The sequence below is a fragment of the Gobio gobio genome (assembly GCF_949357685.1).
Source record: "Gobio gobio genome assembly, chromosome: 1".
Classification (NCBI taxonomy): domain Eukaryota; kingdom Metazoa; phylum Chordata; class Actinopteri; order Cypriniformes; family Gobionidae; genus Gobio; species Gobio gobio.
The window spans coordinates 65,521,803-65,544,302 of NC_137097.1; the positions used below are offsets into that span (position 1 = coordinate 65,521,803).

A 22,500-nucleotide genomic window follows, 5' to 3' on the forward strand; every position below is an offset into this window, starting at 1 on the left:
AATGTGGCCAAACACACACACACACACACACACACACACACACCCTGTGCAGTGAGGCCTATTTACAGTCTGTCTTTTTTATATCACGGCTCTGAACAGCAGTAGCTTGTGCAGACCTGCTCCTTTTTTAGGATGAGAAGGAAAACGTAGGAGAAGTGTAAATACATTCTCTTAAGGGTATTTGCTCAAATATATACAACCATAGCTGGAAAGAAACACACATAATATATTCTCGACCCATCCCTGGAAAAAAAAAACCTTACAAGACTAACGTCTGTATTCATTTTATGTGGAAAATACAATCAACTGAACATCCATTCAGAAGATTGTGGATTATGAATAAATGAACAAATTAATAAAAAATATATATAATATAATGTATATACACCAGCGTTCAAAAGCTCTTTGGTAATGTTTTTGAAAGAAATCTCTTATGTTCACCAAGGCTGCTTTTACGTGACGAAAAATACAGTAAAAACAGTTAAAATCATGAAATATTATTACAGCTTTCTATTTTTATATATTTAGAAATGTATTCATGTGATGTCAAAGCTGAATTTTCAGCATCATTACTCAAGTCTTCAGTGTCACATGATCCTTCAGAATTGCTGATTTGATGCTAAAGAAACTGTGACATCTCGTCTTTTTTCTTATGACGTGTTTACTGGCGTGAGGGCGGGACAACCTGTCACTCACATGAGATCCACCAATAGCAAATCATAACCACTCAATCAATTCTTCATGGACAAAATCAAGCCCCACCCAAAAAACACCCGTAAGTCCTCCGTTCATCTTCGGAACACAAATGAAGATATTTTTGTTGAAAGCTGATGGCTGAGAAAGGCTTCAGATAGGCCTCCATTGGCATTCAGTACATTTACACTCCCAAGACCCATTAAAGGCACTTAAAACGTTGTTACAAAGTCCATCTCACCACAGTGACTCTACAATAATTTTACGATGCGACGACAATAGTTTTTGTGCGCGAAAAAAAAATCAAAATAACGACTTTATTCAACCTCTTCTTGTCTTCCGTGTGTGCCTCCACGACACATGCGCGAGAATATGACGTAGCGCCGGGGTTCGGGAATCCATGAAATGCACACTCGAACCCCATTTTGAGAACTACGCCGAGACCTAAAGCACGATCAATGTAGAATTCAACAGCTTAGACACGCGCGTCTTCCTCTGCTTGTAAACAAATCGCTTCTGGGTCATGTGTCCGAACGCCGGATCTGCGTCATATTCTCGCGCATGCGTCGTGGAGACACACGGAAGACAAGAACAAGAACAAGTTGGATAAAGGTGTTATTTAGATTTTTTTTTGCGCACAAAAACTATTGTCATCGCATCATAAAATTATTGTAGAGTCCCTGTGGTGAGATGGACTTTGTAACAACGTTTTAAGTGCCTTTTATCGGTCTTGGGAGTGTAAATGTACTGAATGCCAATGGAGGCCTGTCTGAAGCCTTTCTCAGCCATCAGCTTTCAACAAAAATATCTTCATTTGTGTTCCGAAGATGAACGGAGGTCTTACAGGTGTCGAACGACATGAGGGTGAGTAATTAATGACAGAATTTTCATTTTTTGGGTGAACTAACCCTTTAAGCGGGACAAAAAAGGGGTGTGGCTTGGAGTGGGCGTGGTCCTGCTGTGGGTGATATTTTGTACCAATTGCCCTGTATCTAAGATGGCTGAAGTTTGACCAAATATACAGTATGTCTAATATTTAAAGAACAAATCGAATATCTTATTGCACATCTGGACATGAGACTTGGTGCTTGATGTCAACATCAACCCTGCACTGAAATGACTTCACAGGACTATGGATGCCCTGGTTTTACCTTGACAGTACGGTGCTGTTTTTTGGAGGGGTGACAGCGCATGTTGCCGGTGTTGCAGCAGCCTGTACAGCGTTTCACCTCCACGCACGGAGGCCATATTAGGAAGTTTGCAGCGGTGGGATCCACTTGACTGCGGGGGATCTCGTAGATCACTGTCCGTGTCTTGCACATGGCGGGTACCGCCTCCTCTACTGGACACAAGAAATAAGTCAAATTAATATCTTAGATACAATTAAGATATTGCTTTATCAATTAGCTCAAGCATAATCACACCAAAAAATAAAATAAATCATTCAGTGCCATTGCATTACCATTTCGGTAGTTATATATTATAATATAAGAATTGTTGCCTGTATGCTTTTCTGTAACTGATGCCATCCGGCTAAACAAAAAGGCCCCTTAAAACGGCAAGAGTGGCAAATATAAAGAGGGTTTTTAATATTTACCTAACCCAAAATAAGACCAGAGCACTGAGATCTGCATTCGATCTACAGGTTTAGACTCTGAGCAACTGTTGTAACAGAAATGGCACACAGCTATTCTGAGGCCTGAACAGTTTTTCAGTGTGTTTGAGTGAGTGATTGGGAGGTACAGAGGGGCCAGAATATCCCGACACACAAAGGCACATGCACACACTGCTGCACTCCACGATTGATGTGAAAGGGAAGGAAGACTGGATGTCAGAGCTCTATGTGCCAGTGTGAACTCTGTTCAGTTCAGCGAGCTGTGACATGAACTCTGAATGTTTGGAATTTCCTGGCTCGGATAAGTGTGTGTACCACCAATCAAAATACTCTCACCACGTACAATCAAATAAAGAGGTGCCCTCCAAATCATTGTGACATTCTCTGCTTTTCATGCACTCAGAATTGGAGCTGCACCAATCATAGATGTTTACGTAACGTAAAACTCTGACTCTAACATTTTAGGAGAGTTCTGGGTATATCAGTTCAATTCAATAATTAGGGGCCAAGCACCGAAGGTGCGAAGGCACCTATTGAAACCGTTCCCGTTCTTATTATTATTATTAGGGGCCAAGCACCGAAGGTGCGAAGGCACCTATTGAAACCGTTCCCGTTCTTATTATTATTATTCATCTTCTTCTTCTTCTTCTTCTTCTTCTTCTTCCGCCACAAAGTCTATGGCAGCCCATAGAACCGTATGGTAAAAAGTTGTGAAATTTGGCCCACTAATAGAGGACAGTCTGAAATGTCACCGTAGCAAATTTGGAGTCTCAAACTCAATCCCTCTAGCGCCACCATCAGTCCAAAATTTGACTCATGTTTATGCTAATAACTTTTGAACCATAAGGGCTAGAAACAAAATTCTTTTTTCCTCTGATTCCTTGGCTCAAGACGATTCGATTGCACCCTATGACGTCATTTTCCGTCATAAAAATTTTCCCGCCATTTTTAATTGTCCGAAAAACCTACTTTTACAATCTCGTCCTAGACGGTTCATCCGATTTGCACGAAAATTGAACCAGATGATCTTCAGACCATGCTGACAAAAAATCTTGCAAATCAAGTTGATTCGTCAAATCATTTGCGATAAACGCGCAAACAAATTTTACGTAGCGGTTGCAAAAACACTCTTAAGGCAATATCTCCGCAACGCTTTATCGTATTCAAACCAAACTGGGTACATGTCATCACAAGCATGACTTGAGGCAACATACAGCGTTTCGGCGCAGCGCCACCTACTGGTCCGGAGATACGAAAAATTGCTATTTTTGCTTATAACTTCTGAACTGTTTGTCCAAAAATCATAAAAGTGGTCTCGTTACATTCAGGACGGCATGCCGAGTCGTCTGATATTCAATTTTACCATATCGGCCATTTTGGCTGTCGGCCATTTTGAATTTTGTCAAAAAATGCTATATTTTACAAATGCATTAGTATATTGTTACTAAACTCGGTATGTGACTTCCTTGCTATGCCCTGAAGGTACTCAAAAAGTTTTAGGGCAGTGCCACCTTGTGGTCAAAAGATATAACAAACTTGACAAAAATGCTAATAACTTTTGATTAAATTAGCCTAGTATATTGAAACTGGTCATAATAGAGTCATTGGCTCATGTCGATTCAATTGCATCCTATGATGTCATTTTCGGTCATGATAATTTCCCCGCCATTTTTAATTTTCCAAAAAACCTACTTTTACGAACTCGTCCTAGACGGTTTGTCCGATTTGCACGAAAATTGAACCAGATCATCTTCAGACCATGCTGACAAAAAATCTTGCAAATCAAGTTGATTTGTCAAATCGTTTTCGATAAACGCGCACACAAATTTTGCGTAGCGGTTGCAAAAACACTCATAAGCCTATATCTCCACAACGCTTTATCGTATTCAAACCAATCTTGGTATATGTCATCACAAGCATGACCTGAAGCAACATGCAGCGTTTCGGCGCAGCGCCACCTACTGGTCTGAAGATACAAAAAATTGCTATTTTTGCTTATAACTTTTGAACTGTTTGTCCAAAAATCATGTCTTCCGCACCATGCTTTGAAGGTACTCAAAACGTTTTGGGGCAGTGCCACCTTGTGGTCAGAGGTTATAACAAAATTTACAAACATGCTAATAACTTTTGATTAAATTAGCCTAGTTTAATGAAACTGGTCATAATACAGTATAATAATGCTCATGCCGAGAACAGAGATACTAATTTTTCCATATTTGGTCAAACATCCTGTCCTCAATGTTCTTATTTGATCAAAACCTACTTTTTCAAACTGATCCTAGACCGTTTGTCCAATTTCCACCAAAATCGAATCGTATCATCTTCAGACTGTGTCAACAAAAAGTTAGGGATTTTGCATCAATACATGAAACCGTTTTTGTAAACCGCAGCGACGAAGTTGAGCCATTATGCCAAAATTACTCTTGAGGCTGTATCTCTGCAATGCTTTGACATATTGGCATCAAACTTTGCATGTGTCATTGTTCCCTTATTCTGACCACACCACATCAATTTCGTATCTGTGCCACCTATTGGTCAAAAGTGATAAACCATTAACTTACATTATCAGTGACTCAATATATGATATTTCAGCCATTTTGCCTAATCTTCTTAAACTGTATAATTGTTAATTGTTGCAGTTGGTCTGACACTCTCAGACTACAATGCATTTTCAGCCTTTTGCTTAAAATCATCTTAAAACGTGATTAATTGCTCATTGCTCCAGTTGATCTGACACTGCCAGCCATTTTGGCATGTCTTGTCTTCTTTTTTGCGCTTGGCCCCGGTATTGCTGCTTGCAGCTATATTTATTATTATTCATCTTCTTCTTCTTCCGCCACGAAGTCTATGGCAGCCCATAGAACCGTATGGTAAAAAGTTATGAAATTTGGCACACTAATAGAGGACAGTCTGAAATGTCACCATAGCAAATTTTGAGTCTCTAACTCAATCCCTCTAGCGCCACCATCAGTCCAAAATTAGACTCATGTTTATGCTAATAACTTTTGAACCATAAGGGCTAGAAACGAAATTCTTTTTTCCTCTGATTCCTTGGCTCAAGACATTTCGATTGCACCCTATGACGTCATTTTCCGTCATAATAATTTTCCCGCCATTTTTAATTAACCGAAAAACCTACTTTTGCGAACTCGTCCTAGACGGTTCATCCGATTTGCACGAAAATTGAACCAGATCATCTTCAGACCATGCTGACAAAAAATCTTGCAAATCAAGTTGATTCGTCAAATCATTTGCGATAAACGCGCAAACAAATTTTATGTAGCGGTTGCAAAAGCACTCTTAAGGCAATATCTCCGCAACGCTTTATCGTATTCAAACCAAACTTGGTACATGTCATCACAAGCATGACTTGAGGCAACATGCAGTGTTTCGGCGCAGCGCCACCTACTGGTCCGGAGATACAAAAAATGGCTGTTTTTGCTTATAACTTTTGAACCGTTTGTCCAAAAATCATAAAAGTGGTCTCGTTAGATTCAGGACGGCATGCCGAGTCGTCTGATATTCAATTTTACCATATCGCCCATTTTGGCTGTCGGCCATTTTGAATTATGTGCTAAAATGCTATATTTTACAAATGCATTAGTGTATTGTTACTAAACTCGGTATGTGACTTCCACTCCATGCCCTGAAGGTACTCAAAAAGTTTTGGGGCAGTGCCACCTTGTGGTCAAAAGTTATAACAAACTTGACAAAAATGCTAATAACTTTTGATTTAATTAGCTTAGTATAATGAAACTGGTCATAATACATTCATTGGCTCATGCCGATTCAATTGCATCCTATGACGTCATTTTCGGTTATGATAATTTCCCCGCCATATTTAATTTTCCAAAAAACCTACTTTTGCGAACTCGTCCTAGACGGTTTGTCCGATTTGCACGAAAATTGAACCAGATCATCTTCAGACCATGCTGACAAAAAATCTTGCAAATCAAGTTGATTCGTCAAATCGTTTTTGATAAACGTGCACACAAATTTTACGTAGCGGTTGCAAAAACACTCATAAGGCTATATCTCTACAATGCTTTATCGTATTCAATCCAAACTTGGTACATGTCATCACAAGCATGACTTGAGGCAACATGCAGTGTTTCGGCGCAGCGCCACCTACTGGTCCGGAGATACAAAAAATGGCTGTTTTTGCTTATAACTTTTGAACTGTTTGTCCAAAAATCATATCTTCCGCACCATGCTTTGAAGGTACTCAAAACGTTTTGGGGCAGTGCCACCTTGTGGTCAGAGGTTATAACAAAATTTACAAACATGCTAATAACTTTTGATTAAATTAGCCTAGTTTAATGAAACTGGTCATAATACAGTCATTGGCTCATGCCGAGAACAGAGATACTATTTTTTCCATATTTGGTCAAACATCCTGTCCTCAATGTTCTTATTTGATCAAAACCTACTTTTTCAAACTCATCCTAGACCGTTTGTCCAATTTCCACCAAAATCGAATCGTATCATCTTCAGACTTTGTCAACAAAAAGTTAGGGATTTTGCATCAATAGATGAAACCGTTTTTGTAAACTGCAGTGACGAAGTTGAGGCATGATGCCAAAATGACTCTTGAGGCTGTATCTCTGAAATGCTTTGACATATTGGCATCAAACTTTGCATGTGTCATTGTTCCCTTATTCTGACCACACCACATCAATTTCGTATCTGTGCCACCTATTGGTCAAAAGTGATAAACCATTAACTTACATTATCAGTGACTCAATATATGATATTTCAGCCATTTTGCCTAATCTTCTTAAACTGTATAATTGTTAATTGTTGCAGTTGGTCTGACACTCTCAGACTACAATGCATTTTCAGCCTTTTGCTTCAAATCATCTTAAAACGTGATTAATTGCTCATTGCTCCTGTTGATCTGACACTGCCAGCCATTTTGGCATGTCTTGTCTTCTTCTTTGCGCTTGGCCCCGGTATTGCTGCTTGCAGCTATATTTCATCTTCTTCTTCTTCTTCTTCCGCCACGAAGTCTATGGCAGCCCATAGAACCGTATGGTAAAAAGTTGTGAAATTTGGCACACTAATAGAGGACAGTCTGAAATGTCACCGTAGCAAATTTGGAGTCTCAAACTCAATCCCTCTAGCGCCACCATCAGTCCAAAATTTGACTCATGTTTATGCTAATAACTTTTGAACCATAAGGGCTAGAAACAAAATTATTTTTTCCTCTGATTCCTTGGCTCAAGACGATTCCATTGCACCCTATGACGTCATTTTCCGTCATAAAAATTTTCCCGCCATTTTGAATTTTCCGAAAAACCTACTTTTACGAACTCGTCCTAGACGGTTCATCCGATTTGCACGAAAATTGAACCAGATCATCTTCAGACCATGCTGACAAAAAATCTTGCAAATCAAGTTGATTCGTCAAATCATTTGCGATAAACGCGCAAACAAATTTTACGTAGCGGTTGCAAAAACACTCTTAAGGCAATATCTCCGCAACGCTTTATCGTATTCAAACCAAACTTGGTACATGTCATCACAAGCATGACTTGAGGCAACATACAGCGTTTCGGCGCAGCGCCACCTACTGGTCCGGAGATACGAAAAATTGCAATTTTTGCTTATAACTTCTGAACTGTTTGTCCAAAAATCATAAAAGTGGTCTCGTTACATTCAGGACGGCATGCCGAGTCGTCTGATATTCAATTTTACCATATCGGCCATTTTGGCTGTCGGCCATTTCGAATTTTGTCAAAAAATGCTATATTTTACAAATGCATTAGTGTATTGTTACTAAACTCGGTATGTGACTTCCATGCCATGCCCTGAAGGTACTCAAAAAGTTTTAGGGCAGTGCCACCTTGTGGTCAAAAGATATAACAAACTTGACAAAAATGCTAATAACTTTTGATTAAATTAGCCTAGTATATTGAAACTGGTCATAATAGAGTCATTGGCTCATGCCGATTCAATTGCACCCTATGATGTCATTTTCGGTCATGATAATTTCCCCTCCATTTTTAATTTTCCAAAAAACCTACTTTTACGAACTCGTCCTAGACGGTTTGTCCGATTTGCACAGAAATTGAACCATATCATCTTCAGACCATGCTGACAAAAAATCTTGCAAATCAAGTTGATTTGTCAAATCATTTTTGATAAACGCGCACACAAATTTTGCGTAGCGGTTGCAAAAACACTCATAAGCCTATATCTCCGCAACGCTTTATCGTATTCAAACCAATCTTGGTATATGTCATCACAAGCATGACCTGAGGCAACATGCAGTGTTTCGGCGCAGCGCCACCTACTGGTCCGGAGATACAAAAAATTGCTATTTTTGCTTATAACTTTTGAACTGTTTGTCCAAAAATCATGTCTTCCGCACCATGCTTTGAAGGTACTCAAAACGTTTTGGGGCAGTGCCACCTTGTGGTCAGAGGTTATAACAAAATTTACAAACATGCTAATAACTTTTGATTAAATTAGCCTAGTTTAATGAAACTGGTCATAATACAGTCATTGGCTCATGCCGAGAACAGAGATACTAATTTTTCCATATTTGGTCAAACATCCTGTCCTCAATGTTCTTATTTGATCAAAACCTACTTTTTCAAACTCATCCTAGACCGTTTGTCCAATTTCCACCAAAATTGAATCGTATCATCTTCAGACTGTGTCAACAAAAAGTTAGGGATTTTGCATCAATAGATGAAACCGTTTTTGTAAACCGCAGCGACGAAGTTGAGCCATTGTGCCAAAATTACTCTTGAGGCTGTATCTCTGCAATGCTTTGACATATTGGCATCAAACTTTGCATGTGTCATTGTTCCCTTATTCTGACCACACCACATCAATTTCATATCTGTGCCACCTATTGGTCAAAAGTGATAAACCATTAACTTACATTATCAGTGACTCAATATATGATATTTCAGCCATTTTGCCTAATCTTCTTAAACTGTATAATTGTTAATTGTTGCAGTTGGTCTGACACTCTCAGACTACAATGCATTTTCAGCCTTTTGCTTAAAATCATCTTAAAACGTGATTAATTGCTCATTGCTCCAGTTGATCTGACACTGCCAGCCATTTTGGCATGTATTGTCTTCTTCTTTGCGCTTGGCCCCGGTATTGCTGCTTGCAGCTATATTTCATCTTCTTCTTCTTCTTCCGCCACGAAGTCTATGGAAGCCCATAGAACCGTATGGTAAAAAGTTGTGAAACTTGGCACACTAATAGAGGACAGTCTGAAATGTCACCGTAGCAAATTTGGAGTCTCAAACTCAATCCCTCTAGCGCCACCATCAGTCCAAAATGTGACTCATGTTTATGCTAATAACTTTTGAACCATAAGGGCTAGAAACAAAATTCTTTTTTCCTCTGATTCCTTTGCTCAAGACGATTCGATTGCACCCTATGACGTCATTTTCCGTCATAAAAATTTTCCCGCCATTTTGAATTTTTCGAAAAACCTACTTTTACGAACTCGTCCTAGACGGTTCATCCGATTTGCACGAAAATTGAACCAGATCATCTTCAGACCACGCTGACAAAAAATCTTGCAAATCAAGTTGATTCGTCAAATCATTTGCGATAAACGCGCAAACAAATTTTACGTAGCGGTTGCAAAAACACACTTAAGGCAATATCTCCGCAACGCTTTATCGTATTCAAACCAAACTTGGTACATGTCATCACAAGCATGACTTGAGGCAACATGCAGTGTTTCGGCGCAGCGCCACCTACTGGTCCGGAGATACAAAAAATGGCTGTTTTTGCTTATAACTTTTGAACCGTTTGTCCAAAAATCATAAAAGTGGTCTCGTTAGATTCAGGACGGCATGCCGAGTCGTCTGATATTCAATTTTACCATATCGGCCATTTTGGCTGTCGGCCATTTTGAATTATGTGCTAAAATGCTATATTTTACAAATGCATTAGTGTATTGTTACTAAACTCGGTATGTGACTTCCAATCCATGCCCTGAAGGTACTCAAAAAGTTTTGGGGCAGTGCCACCTTGTGGTCAGAAGTTATAACAAACTTGACAAAAATGCTAATAACTTTTGATTTAATTAGCTTAGTATAATGAAACTTGTCATAATACATTCATTGGCTCATGCCGATTCAATTGCATCCTATGACGTCATTTTCGGTCATGATAATTTCCCCGCCATATTTAATTTTCCAAAAAACCTACTTTTGCGAACTCGTCCTAGACGGTTTGTCCGATTTGCACAGAAATTGAACCAGATCATCTTCAGACCTTGCTGACAAAAAATCTTGCAAATCAAGTTGATTCGTCAAATCGTTTTTGATAAACGTGCACACAAATTTTACGTAGCGGTTGCAAAAACACTCATAAGGCTATATCTCCACAATGCTTTATCGTATTCAAACCAAACTTGGTACATGTCATCACAAGCATGACTTGAGGCAACTTGCAGCGTTTCGGCGCAGCGCCACCTACTGGCCCGGAGATACAAAAAATGGCTATTTTTGCTTATAACTTTTGAACTGTTTGTCCAAAAATCATAAAAGTTGTCTCGTTAGATTCAGGACGGTATTCAGAGTTGTCTGATAATCCATTTTACCATATCGGCCATTTTGGCTCTCGGCCATTTTGAATTATGTGCTAAAATACTATATTTTACAAACGCATTAGTCTATCGTTACGAAACTTGGTATGGGTCTTCCACACCATGCTTTGAAGGTACTCAAAAAGTTTTGGGGCAGTGCCACCTTGTGGTCAGAGGTTATAACAAAATTTACAAACATGCTAATAACTTTTGATTAAATTAGCCTAGTTTAATGAAACTGGTCATAATACATTTATTGGCTCATGCCGAGAACATAGATACTAATTTTGCCATATTTGGTCAAACATCCTGTCCTCAATGTTCTTATTTGATCAAAACCTACTTTTTCAAACTCATCCTAGACCGTTTATCCAATTTCCACCAAAATCGAATCGTATCATCTTCAGACTATGTCAACAAAAAGTTAGGGATTTTGCATCAATAGATGAAACCGTTTTTGTAAACCGCAGTGACGAAGTTGAGCCATGATGCCAAAATGACTCTTGAGGCTGTATCTCTGCAATGCTTTGACATATTGGCATCAAACTTTGCATGTGTCATTGTTCCCTTATTCTGACTACACCACATCAATTTCGTAACTGTGCCACCTATTGGTCAAAAGTGATAAACCATTAACTTATATTATCAGTGACTCTATATATGATATTTCAGCCATTTTGCCTAATCTTCTTAAACTGTATAATTGTTAATTGTTGCAGTTGGTCTGACACTCTCAGACTACAATGCATTTTTCAGCCTTTTGCCTAAAATCATCTTAAAACGTGATTAATTGCTCATTGCTCCAGTTGATCTGACACTGCCAGCCATTTTGGCATGTCTTGTCTTCTTCTTTGCGCTTGGCCCCGGTATTGCTGCTTGCAGCTATATTTTCATATTTTTCCGTTCTGAACTTTTACTAAACATGGTTACATTTTTTTTGTTGATTGTTGATTAAAATATATCAAATAAATGCTGTTCTTTTGGTCTTTCTATTCATATTAAAGAATCATGAAAAATGGATCACAGTTTCAGCACAAATATGAGGCAGCAAAACTGTTTTCAGAAATTGATAATAAATGTTTCTTGAGCATCAAATCAGGATATTAGAATGGATGATGCTAAAGATTCAGCTTTGATCACAGGAATAAATTGCATTTTAAAATATATTACAATAGAAAATTGTAATAATATTTCACAATGTTACAGTTTTAAATGCATATCTGGTCAAATAAAGGCATCCTTTCAAAAACATTTAAAAAAATCTTAATGACCTGCATGTAATACTTTGTGTTGCCAGATTGTTGCTATGTGGTTGATAAAGTGTTTTTAATAGTTTTTAGTAAATTGCTAAGCACAAATGCAATGCCCCCTAAAGTTGGACCATGGCAATGGTAAGACTACTAGATAAATCAACAATCTTTCTGCCAAGAAATGCAGTTCATGAACCGTTTCTGGATGCCAAGCAACTGTAGAATTTATCACATCCGATTACAGAGCAAGAACTAGGCCTACTAATTTATGAAATACTTCTTAAACTGAACGTTTGTCTCTGAGCAGAAGGTCTTACCGACACTCCTCTTCCGTCTGTGGGACAGCTGCAGACTCTTGAGATCTGAGGAACCGGCCTTATATGAGTGATGGCTCTTCTGATGGTGCTTCTGTTTGACCTCCTCAATCACCTCATTTCCAGGACCTCATCAAAAACACAGGTTATCCATATTACTTTCATGTTACTCAGCGAAAAGACAAATCACTTTCCCCCCCTGTTAAAGCCAAGATCAATCCACAATGAGGCTATTGAAAGTCTTCAGTAGATGCCCTGCAGCCTTTCGAGGCGAAATGGCACTGCCGTGAGTGGCACCAAAGCATGAAATAATTTCCTTCTTCAGAAACTCATTTTTCCACAAACAATGGCTGCTTTATCCACGAGCTTAATTGGAAATTCATCACGATGGATTTCTGGAGGAACTATGTCATATTGGCCCTGAATGTGGTTGCCAAGTTTATTATAATGTCTTGAAACACTGACAAGCCCAAATAACAAATCTGAACTCCTTACAACCTCAGTGGTTTTGCCACTGGTACAAATGAGTAAGGCAACCGTTTTTCACTATTTATAGGCGGGACTGTAGGACTCCTGAATGTAAAATCAGTTCAGTTATTAAATGCTGTTTAAACCATTCATGATGCTTATAAAAGGTTCACATTAATAAGGTTTGAATTCATGCGTGACATAGCCAACAACAAAGAGCCTGACAACTGATACAAAACACTGTTTCAATGTTTGAATAAAGAACTTGGTACACTAAAAAATACTAAATGAGAAGAGCATTATTTTGACTTCAAAATTATATAAGCATCTAGCGTGTCCTCTGAAACATGACATAATTCCCTTTATTCCTATAGATCTAAACAAGTTGCACTTTGAGGGATAGACATTCAGGTAGAGTATGATCATTTATGATATGATATATGATAAGATATTTATGACTCGACAGTGACCGTCTGATTGACATGTAAATAAGCTAACCGCAGTTCATTAGTTGCATTTTATGATAAAGTGTCATAAGCAGATGGAACAAATTATGGTTATAAGGGATGAAAATGAAAATTAAATACTGAAAAAAATATGCATATAATATATAGAATAAAACTGTAATATATACTGTAATTTTTCATGTACTGTAAAAAATATAGCATATCAAGATTTTCATATATAATTTATTTGCATATTCAATAATGTACATGTATACTGCATTAACTATTTGTGAATAATTCATAAAAAAAAAAAAAAAAAAAAATATATATATATATATATATATATATATATATATATATATATATATATATATATATATATATATATATATATATATATAAAGTTATACTATTAGTTAAATATTTTTATAGATTTTAATAACATATATTCTTTCTAGGGTTGTCAAACGATTAATCGTGATGACTCGCATCCAAAATAAAAGTCTGTGTTTACATAATATATGTGTGTGTGCTGTGTTTTATTACTATGTATATTTGAATACACACACACACACACACACATACATGTATATATTTAAGAAATATTTGCATACTGTATATATATTTATAACATATATATTATAAAAAAAAAAATTATATATTAATATAACAAATTATTCTTAAATATGTACATAATAATTATACTCAGTACACACACATATATCATGTAAACACAAACTTTTATTTTGGAAGCGATTCATCGCGATGAATCGTTTGATGGCACTAGTTCTTTCATTATTGTATTTGTTTTAATTGTTCACAAATAATTTATGCAGTATATACATTATTTATATACATATAAATTACACCTAATCTATATATTATATGCATATTTATATTTTTATATATACACACAAAAAATGTAAAAACATTATACAGAGAACTATAATATCCCTGGTTGATGGTTATCTGATATTGTTCTATAGACATTTTAGCTGGGTTTAGTTTAACAAAGCACATAGTGCAGTTAAACATCAAACTGACTAATCTGTGACTGGCAGAAGAACTGCGCCCAGCTCTGAGCGACGAGGGTGGGACCGTCAGGAATGCTGAGAGAGCAAAGCACCCAAACACACTCTCTGAACTTAAAAGACTGCATGACCACACACACAGTCCTGAAGCAGGAAACACAAGTGACATGTCAACAAAAGCCCCACTCTGTTCTGTGTCTCTAGTCCGTCTCATCTTTCCTTCCAAATGGAAGGCCATTGTTTTTAAGTTGTTTTTCAGACTCAGTCAAAGAGTAAGCACTGACCCGCAGAGAGAGAGAGTTCAGCATTTGATCCTGCACAACACACCTTATCTCATGTTCAGATCAAAACTCGGTGTTATGATGTTAAACTCAAGAACTTTGTTCGCTCAAACTCGAAAACACAAGACGGCCAAATGGAAGAAAGTACGACTGTCCAAGTACAATTAAAGGAATAGTGCACCCAAAAATGAACATTTTGTGACATGTTGTGAAGGAAGGAAGCGTTGTGAAGTAACAATGTTGCTTCATGTTGTTTCAAACCCGTATAATTACCCGAGTAATGACTTAATCTTGACATTTATGGATTTTTAGCTTTTGGTATGGATTTCTATGGTTTATTTGGATTTGTCAGTGGTGTAAGATATAAATGTGTATTAATGCAATTAAGATCTTGCAAAATATTGCAAAAGTGTCATTTATATAATTTATTTAAAAGAACATTATGACCACTGACAGGTGAAGTGAACAACCCTGTTAGTGGGTGGGATATATTAGGCAGCAAGTGAACATTTTGTCATCAAGTTGATGTGTTAGAAGCAGGACAGATGGGCAAGCGTAAGGATTTGAGCGAGTTTGACAAGGGCCAAATTGTGATGGCTAGACGACTGGGTCAGAGCATCTCCAAAACTGCAGCTCTTGTGGGATGTTCCCAGTCTGCAGTGGTCAGTCTCTATCAGAAGTGCTCCAAGGGAGGAACAGTGTTGAACCGGCGACAGGGTCATGGGCGGCCAAGGCTCATTGATGCACGTGGGGAGCGAAGGCTGACCCGTGTGGTTCGATCAAACAGACGAGCTACTGGAGCTCAAATTGCTCAAGAAGTTAATGCTGGTTCTGATAGAAAGGTGTCAGAATACACAGAGCATCTCAGTTTGTTGTGTATGGGGCGGCACAGCCTCAGGGTGCCCATGCTGACCCCTGTCCAGCGCCGAAAGCGCCAACAGTGGACCATGGACTGGACCACGGAGCAATGGATGAATCAGGTTTTCTTTTACATCACGTGGATGGCCGTGTGCATCACTTACAGTACCTGGGGAACACGTGGCACCAGGTGCACTATGGGAAGAAGGCAAGCCGGCGGAGGCAGTGATGCTTTGGGCAATGTTCTGCTGGGAAACCTTGGATCCTGCCATCCATCTGGATGTTACTTTGACACGTACCACCTACCTAAGCATTGTTGCAGACCATGTACAGCCTTTCATGGAAACCATATTCCCTGGTGGTTGTGGCTCTTTCACCAGGATAATGCACCGCCACAAAACAAAAATGGTTCAGGAACAACGAGTTTGAGGTGTTGACTTGGCCTCCAAATTCCCCAGATCTCAATCCAATGGAGCATCTGTGGGATGTGCTGAACAAACAAGTCCGATCCATGGAGGCCCCACCTCACAACTTACAGGACTTAAAGGATCTACTGCTAACATCTTGGTGCCAGACACCACAGCACACCTTCAGTGGAGTCCATGCCACGACGGGTCAGGGCTGTTTTGGCGGCAAAAGGGGGACCAACACAATATTAGGAAGGTGGTCATAATGTTATGCCTGATCACTTTTTTTCATCACTTATTCTTCCATAAAAGAAAGTAAGTCACACAGGTTTGCAAAGACAAATGGGTGGTTAAATGATGACAGAAGTACCACTTTCGCTGCATTATTCCTTCAACTCCTGAACTGACACATTTTCATCAAGTATCATTTGCCAGGTGATTTTTATCCACATTAGCTTGAAGCGCAATAATTACAAGGACGTTCTACCAGCAGCGACCCACTTTTGTGTGCCCTCCTCAGGATTGCACAATGCTGATGAAAGCATTCTTCCAGTAACTGTGTAAATTGCTGGTTCTGAACTTATAATCTTTGCATTACCAACCCCTAGGCCTCCATCATCAAAACCCTCATCAAACCTCGAACTCTCTCTCTCCCTCTCCGCGTGTGCTTTCTCTGAACCAATTACAAAGGACAACATTAGCCCTTCTTCACGGATTGACAGCTGTCCTTTCATCAAACAAAAAGCACGTCCCTCCATCTGTGCCGTTTTCTTCTGGACGTGAAAGCGCGAGGCGACAGGAGTGGCAGACAGATGGATGTTGATAAGTTAAAAGGCTGCTGGGAGGCGCAGAACAAGTGCAGCCTGTTCCAGGTGAGCGGAGGGGTCACGCGCGATGACCTCACCGAAAGAGAGACACCGTTTCCTCCCTAAATCACTGTCACTGCTTTCATGACCTCTAATTATCCGTCCATTAGCGGGAGATACCTATCTGTGCCTTCCTCATCTCATCATTCGCTCCTCGTATGGACGGTTGACGAGGTTAGCGCTCTGATCTGACGGATAACAGGCCGCTACCGCTCTCTAAATGAGACTAATCAGAACGGAAAACAGGAACACACTCGCAACAGTATCAACAATCATGTGTCTGATGTCAGGTTAGCAAGCACGGAAATAAAGGCCCCTTGCATTTTTATAATGATATTTGATCTTTAACTATGGCTCCTGAGTGGTTATGATTAAGAAACGAAAACTTTAGGATTACAGCGAACATGTAAACCACCTTCTCTTTCTCTTTGACTGACATGCGACAGCTTTGAAGAGTCTGACTTTAAAAGTGCTGTTACTGCAACAAAGATCTGAAAATATACCATCACTGGCGTCAGGCATCTTTTACTAGTCTTTGGGTGTCTGTCAGACTGCCTGATTTATGTCCATACCAATAAAAATGTGATTACTAGAGAACTAAATCTAAAAACTTTATCTTTTTAGTCTACTAGAAACAGATTAAGATAGATAGATAGATAGATAGATAGATAGATAGATAGATAGATAGATAGATAGATAGATAGATAGATAGATAGATAGATAGATAGATAGATAGATAGATAGATAGATAGATAGATAGATAGATAGATAGATAGATAGATAGATAGATAGATAGATAGATAGATCATACATTTCATTATATTACATTATATTTCACCCCAATATCAAAATAAATTGTAAAAGTGACATGAATGCATGCAAAATCCTTAAAATAAAAAAAAATAAGGAAAAAATATATGAATAAAATGTATTTAACAATTTTAAATAAAATCTATAAATACACATAAAATATTAAATATAAAAAAATAATAATAAAGCAAAATAATATTTCTTGGATTTTTTTCCTTTTCATTTTGGAGTGAAATATGACCCAGCCATGTTCTTGACAGGTGTGGTGAGATTAACCCCACATAGCATAGCATTTATGCGTGCATTGCTCACTAATTCTAACCAACAGTGGAACCAAAAAAGCCCAAACAGCCAAAAAGTGTTTAAAAAGCTGATATTTCCTATCAAGCTTCAAAGGAGCCCCACCATTTGATATATTACGAGTGCCTGTGTAAATACCAGCTCGAGTGAACTCAGAGACGGCTCATGTTAGTGATCACTGTAATATTATCCAAACTAAAAGAGGGTGAAGAAGACACAGAAGGAGGAGGCAAACAAGTAGCAGAGCATGAGATTTCAACCCTGCATAAAGCATACTTCCCTCATGCGCTTTACAGTTACTGTTTTACACGCCTGTTGCAACATTCAACGCCTGGAGGGCTTGTATTTATGATCTGTTATCATTATTCAACCCATCCCCCCTGCACACCTATCACACCTATGGTCTCACCGCAGAAACCAGACTGGTTACACTCACACCCCAAATTATACTGTCTTGGGGGTTTGTGTGTGTGTGTAATTACCGGTAACTCGCCTGTAAATGAAATTACAGTGGGCAAATGAAACCACTTGCGGACAGCTTAAGTGTAGGAAAACTTGGCTTCCCATTCGCCGTGACGTAAGTCTGGACATATGCTTCTAAAAACAGAAGCAATCTGTAAAGAACTATTTATGACTCTCCACCCGTTGGCCGGTATTAAACGATACCTTTAAATTGTTTTGTGCCACTCATAAAACGCAGCTTCGCGGCTTTGTGACATGTGCCCGATACACTTGAACCACAGCAACTACAACAAACAGCCCTGCCATGATAAAGCACATGAGATTAACCACTGAACAAAGTCCACTGAGGTGTCAAGAAGACAATGAGCAGAATTTACCTGGGGAATTTACCTCCAGTAGCCGCTGGAGGTCGCTGATGCTGTTGATTTCGCTGTGGGACAGTCTGTCGATGAAATCTTGAGGGATTGCAAACTCCTTCTGCCGACATAAAGAGAGATCAAATGCGGCATTCGATTTGACAAATCTCTTACGACACAAATGTAGGCTATTTCTACGAGTTCTACGGTGATAAATCAGTCATTCGGAACAGGCATTTTTCATCACATCAACAAAATTCCAATACATGCATGGCAAACAAAAAATATACAATATTATATACACGGAGAGAGAGAAAAGGGGTGTCAAAATTGTACCTTTAGGAGTACAACAGCTTGTCGCTGGGGCAGGAGGACATATTTGTAAATTTTTTACCACAAAAGGTTCATAGTAGTACCGTAAGGTACGCATTTGTACTACTAATATGCACCTTTAAGGAGTAAACAAGGTACAAAGGTGTCCTTTTAAGGGTACTGCCCCAGCGACAAGCTGTTGTACCCCTAAAAGTACAATTTTGACACCCTTGTTCTCTGTGTGTAGGCTACATAGGCTAAAAAAGGTGACTAAAAGAAGAGATGAAATCTATTCTCCTCATATATGTTTTTCCTTCAGGTTTTAGTGGACACAATACATTATATCTCAATCATCCCTCATTAAAATGCACAATGCCATACAAATCATGAGTTATAATGACAGCATCTCCTCTTATTATAATTTCATCTGATATTTTGTTCTAGGTTTGTCAGTAGGGGGCGATCTTCAATCGTCAACCCTGTTCCCATGATTTTGTGCGGTAAATCAGCTGTTTACTGAAAAGTGGACATTTATGGGAATAATCAGCTTGTGCACAAGGTCAGTAATGGCTAAATGAACTAGAAAACCCCTCGAAAATGGTCAACCCTGTTACTTTTTTTTTTTTTTTTTTTACAGGCATATCTATATCCCAATGTTCATAAATACATATAAATATATAAAGATGGCACAATGTAATTATTTTTGTCTAGTGTAAATGTTTTATAAAGATCTTAAACAGGCATCCATTTTGTAGAAGTAGGCTACCCTCAAATAATCTAATAAACGCTGTAAATATTGCATCTGATCTGCACATGTTCACCCGCAACCACAATTGTTGAGTTGATCCCATAAAACATAAAGAATGATATGGAGCTGAGATTCGTTTAACTGAGATCATTTATTAACCCAATCAGGAAAGTTACTGGTAAAAAAAAAAAAAATGACATTGTGGGACTGATTCCATTCAAAGCTCTATGCCTATATAAGGTGGATTATATAAACTCTAGTGTGATAAGACTATCCAGAACTTTGCTGTGGATAGGCCTATAACAAGATTCCGTTTAGTCCCAACACGTTTTTGAGTGAGATCTTTGGCACTTTACCTCAGCGGTTGCCAGCAGAAGGTGCGAGGTGAGGAGCAGAAAGCAGCAGAATAAGGTTCTCATCTCCTTCCAATGTCAATTTTCCACCCAATAAGAAAGATGAAGACTGTAGGAGCCTTGGAACCGCTCCTGAGCGCAAAGAGTCCAGAACCATACCTTGAAGAGATCTCCCTTAAAAATGACCCGAAGCACCAGCTCAAGTCTATAGAGGAGAATCCAAACTGTCCTGGTACTCCAGGTGCTGGTCCAACTATACGTCCTGTAATGAATCTCAAAAGTGATTTAGCTTGCAAAAGGTCGTCATGGCTGTCCAAGCCTGAACAATCCAAAGACAGAAACCCTTTTGCATTGCCTGTGTCAATTTATAGAATAAAACTCAAGGAGAAATTCTTCACAAAAGTTTATGAGCGAGTCCATGCACCTCGTATAGAGCTCAACACTGGATCTTTAAGAAGTAGGTCGTCATGCAGGGAAAGTACAATCCCAGGTTAGTATCCATGAATAAAGCAGAAGGAAAGAGCTCAGAGTTGATCTTGCTCTCTGGAGTTCGTGCACTGAATGCCGTCTCAAGCACGTCTGATCTGCGGAATATATGCGCCGCCCTCCCCTCGCGCTCCGGTAATCACCGATGAGCGCACGAGGAGGCGGAAACTTAACCCTTCAACCCCTTACTGAAGAGCTGCAATCTCAAATTTTTATTGAAGATTTTGACGGGCCCTCGTTAAGAACTGGGCATGCACCCTCTTTAGCTGTCACTATAACTAGGCATTGATTTAACCAAACTCTTAATTTATAATAGCCTACAACAACAAAAAATATTAAGTAAATAGAGATTAATTAAAAAAAGATGTTAGTATGAAGCAAATCCATTAAAGGATTAGTTCACTTTTAAATAAACTTTTGCTGATAATTTACTCACCCCCATGTCATCCAAGATGTCCATGTCTTTCTTTCTGCAGTCAAAAAGAAATGAAGGTTTTGAATGAAAACATTCCAGGGGTTTCCTCCATATAATGGACTTCAATGGGCCCCAAACGGTTCAAGGTCCAAATGACAGTTTTGGTACAGCTTCAAAGGGCTTTAAACGATACCAGACGATGAATAAGGGTCTTATCTAGCGAAATGATCAGTTTCTGCGAGAAACCAAACAGTATTTATGCTATTATTTTACCTCTTTTCAGACGAGCGTGATCGTCTCTGAGCTCCGCCATAACTTCCGCTAAGTGAGGTCAAATACGATCGTGGTCATAGATGTATACGTAGATGCCTCATTAGCGCCTGCACGGATCAGTAGAATGAGGCATCTACGATCGATATATCTACGACCACGATCGTATTTGACCTCACTTAGTGGAAGTTATGGCTGAGCTCAGAGATGATCACGCTCGTCTGTTAAGAGGTAAAATAATAGCACTAATACTGCTCGGTTTCACGCAGAAACTGATCGTTTCGCTAGATACGACCCTTATTCATCGTCTGGTATCGTTTAAAGCCATTTGAAGCTGCACTGAAACTGTCATTTGGACCTTGAACCGTTTGGAGCCCATTGAAGTCCATTATATGGAGAAAAATCCTGGAATGTCTTCATCCAAAACCTTAATTTCTTTTCGACTGAAGAAAGAAAGACATGGACATCTTGGATGACATGGGGGTGAGTAAATTATCAGCAAAAGTTTATTTAAAAGTGAACTAATCCTTTAAGTTCCATTCATCCGCTATAGCTAAGATGCTGACAAGTAGCTAAACAATAATAGAACATTATTCTTTTCATTCTGCGCAGTGATAAAGTAGCCTAGCTATGTGGTCTTTCACGTCATAACTGTCAATAAAAATATCAATAGTTTGGGTCCTGCATTCTGATTGGTTAATACAGCTAAAACCAACTATGTTAAATTCGAAGACACTCGAATCACCCTATAGCGGATGGCTTTTTTCATAGCGACATTAAATCAGGGACTATATCTTCTAGCGGAAGGATACCACTATACATATGTGGTGTGGAATCTACCACCAAGATGTTAGCAGCAGATCCTTTAAGTCCTGTAAGTTGCGAGGTGGGGCCTCCAAGGCCAAGTCAGCACCTCAAACCATTCCTGAACCATTTCTGCTTTGTGGCAGGGCACATTATCTTGCTGAAAGAACCGACCGGGAACATCCCACAAGAGCTGCAGTTTTGGAGATGCTCTGACCCAGTCGTCTAGCCATCACAATTTGGCCCTTGTCAAACTCGCTCAAATCCTTACGCTTGCCCATCTGTCCTGCTTCTAACACATCAACTTTGAGGACAAAATGTTCACTTGCTGCCTAATATATCCCACCCACTAACGGGCCGTGATGAAGAGATCATCAGTGTTATTCACT

At 38.9% G+C, this 22,500-nt stretch overlaps 1 protein-coding gene across 2 annotated transcripts in view; it reads right to left on the minus strand.

Moving 5' to 3' along the window:
- Positions 1-20,775, minus strand: part of pdgfab (platelet-derived growth factor alpha polypeptide b) — a 31,340-nt gene extending 10,565 nt beyond the window's left edge. For both annotated transcript variants that reach the window (XM_079835295.1, XM_079835294.1), the window contains exons 1-4: positions 20,140-20,775; positions 18,745-18,844; positions 12,442-12,567; positions 1,845-2,035 (exon numbers count right to left, since the gene is read on the minus strand). In XM_079835295.1, the coding sequence (XP_079691421.1) occupies positions 1,845-2,035; positions 12,442-12,567; positions 18,745-18,844; positions 20,140-20,202 (480 nt within the window). In that variant the 5' untranslated portion in view covers positions 20,203-20,775. The remainder of the gene's footprint in view (positions 1-1,844; positions 2,036-12,441; positions 12,568-18,744; positions 18,845-20,139) is intronic.
- Between the last annotated feature and the right edge of the window lie 1,725 nt (positions 20,776-22,500).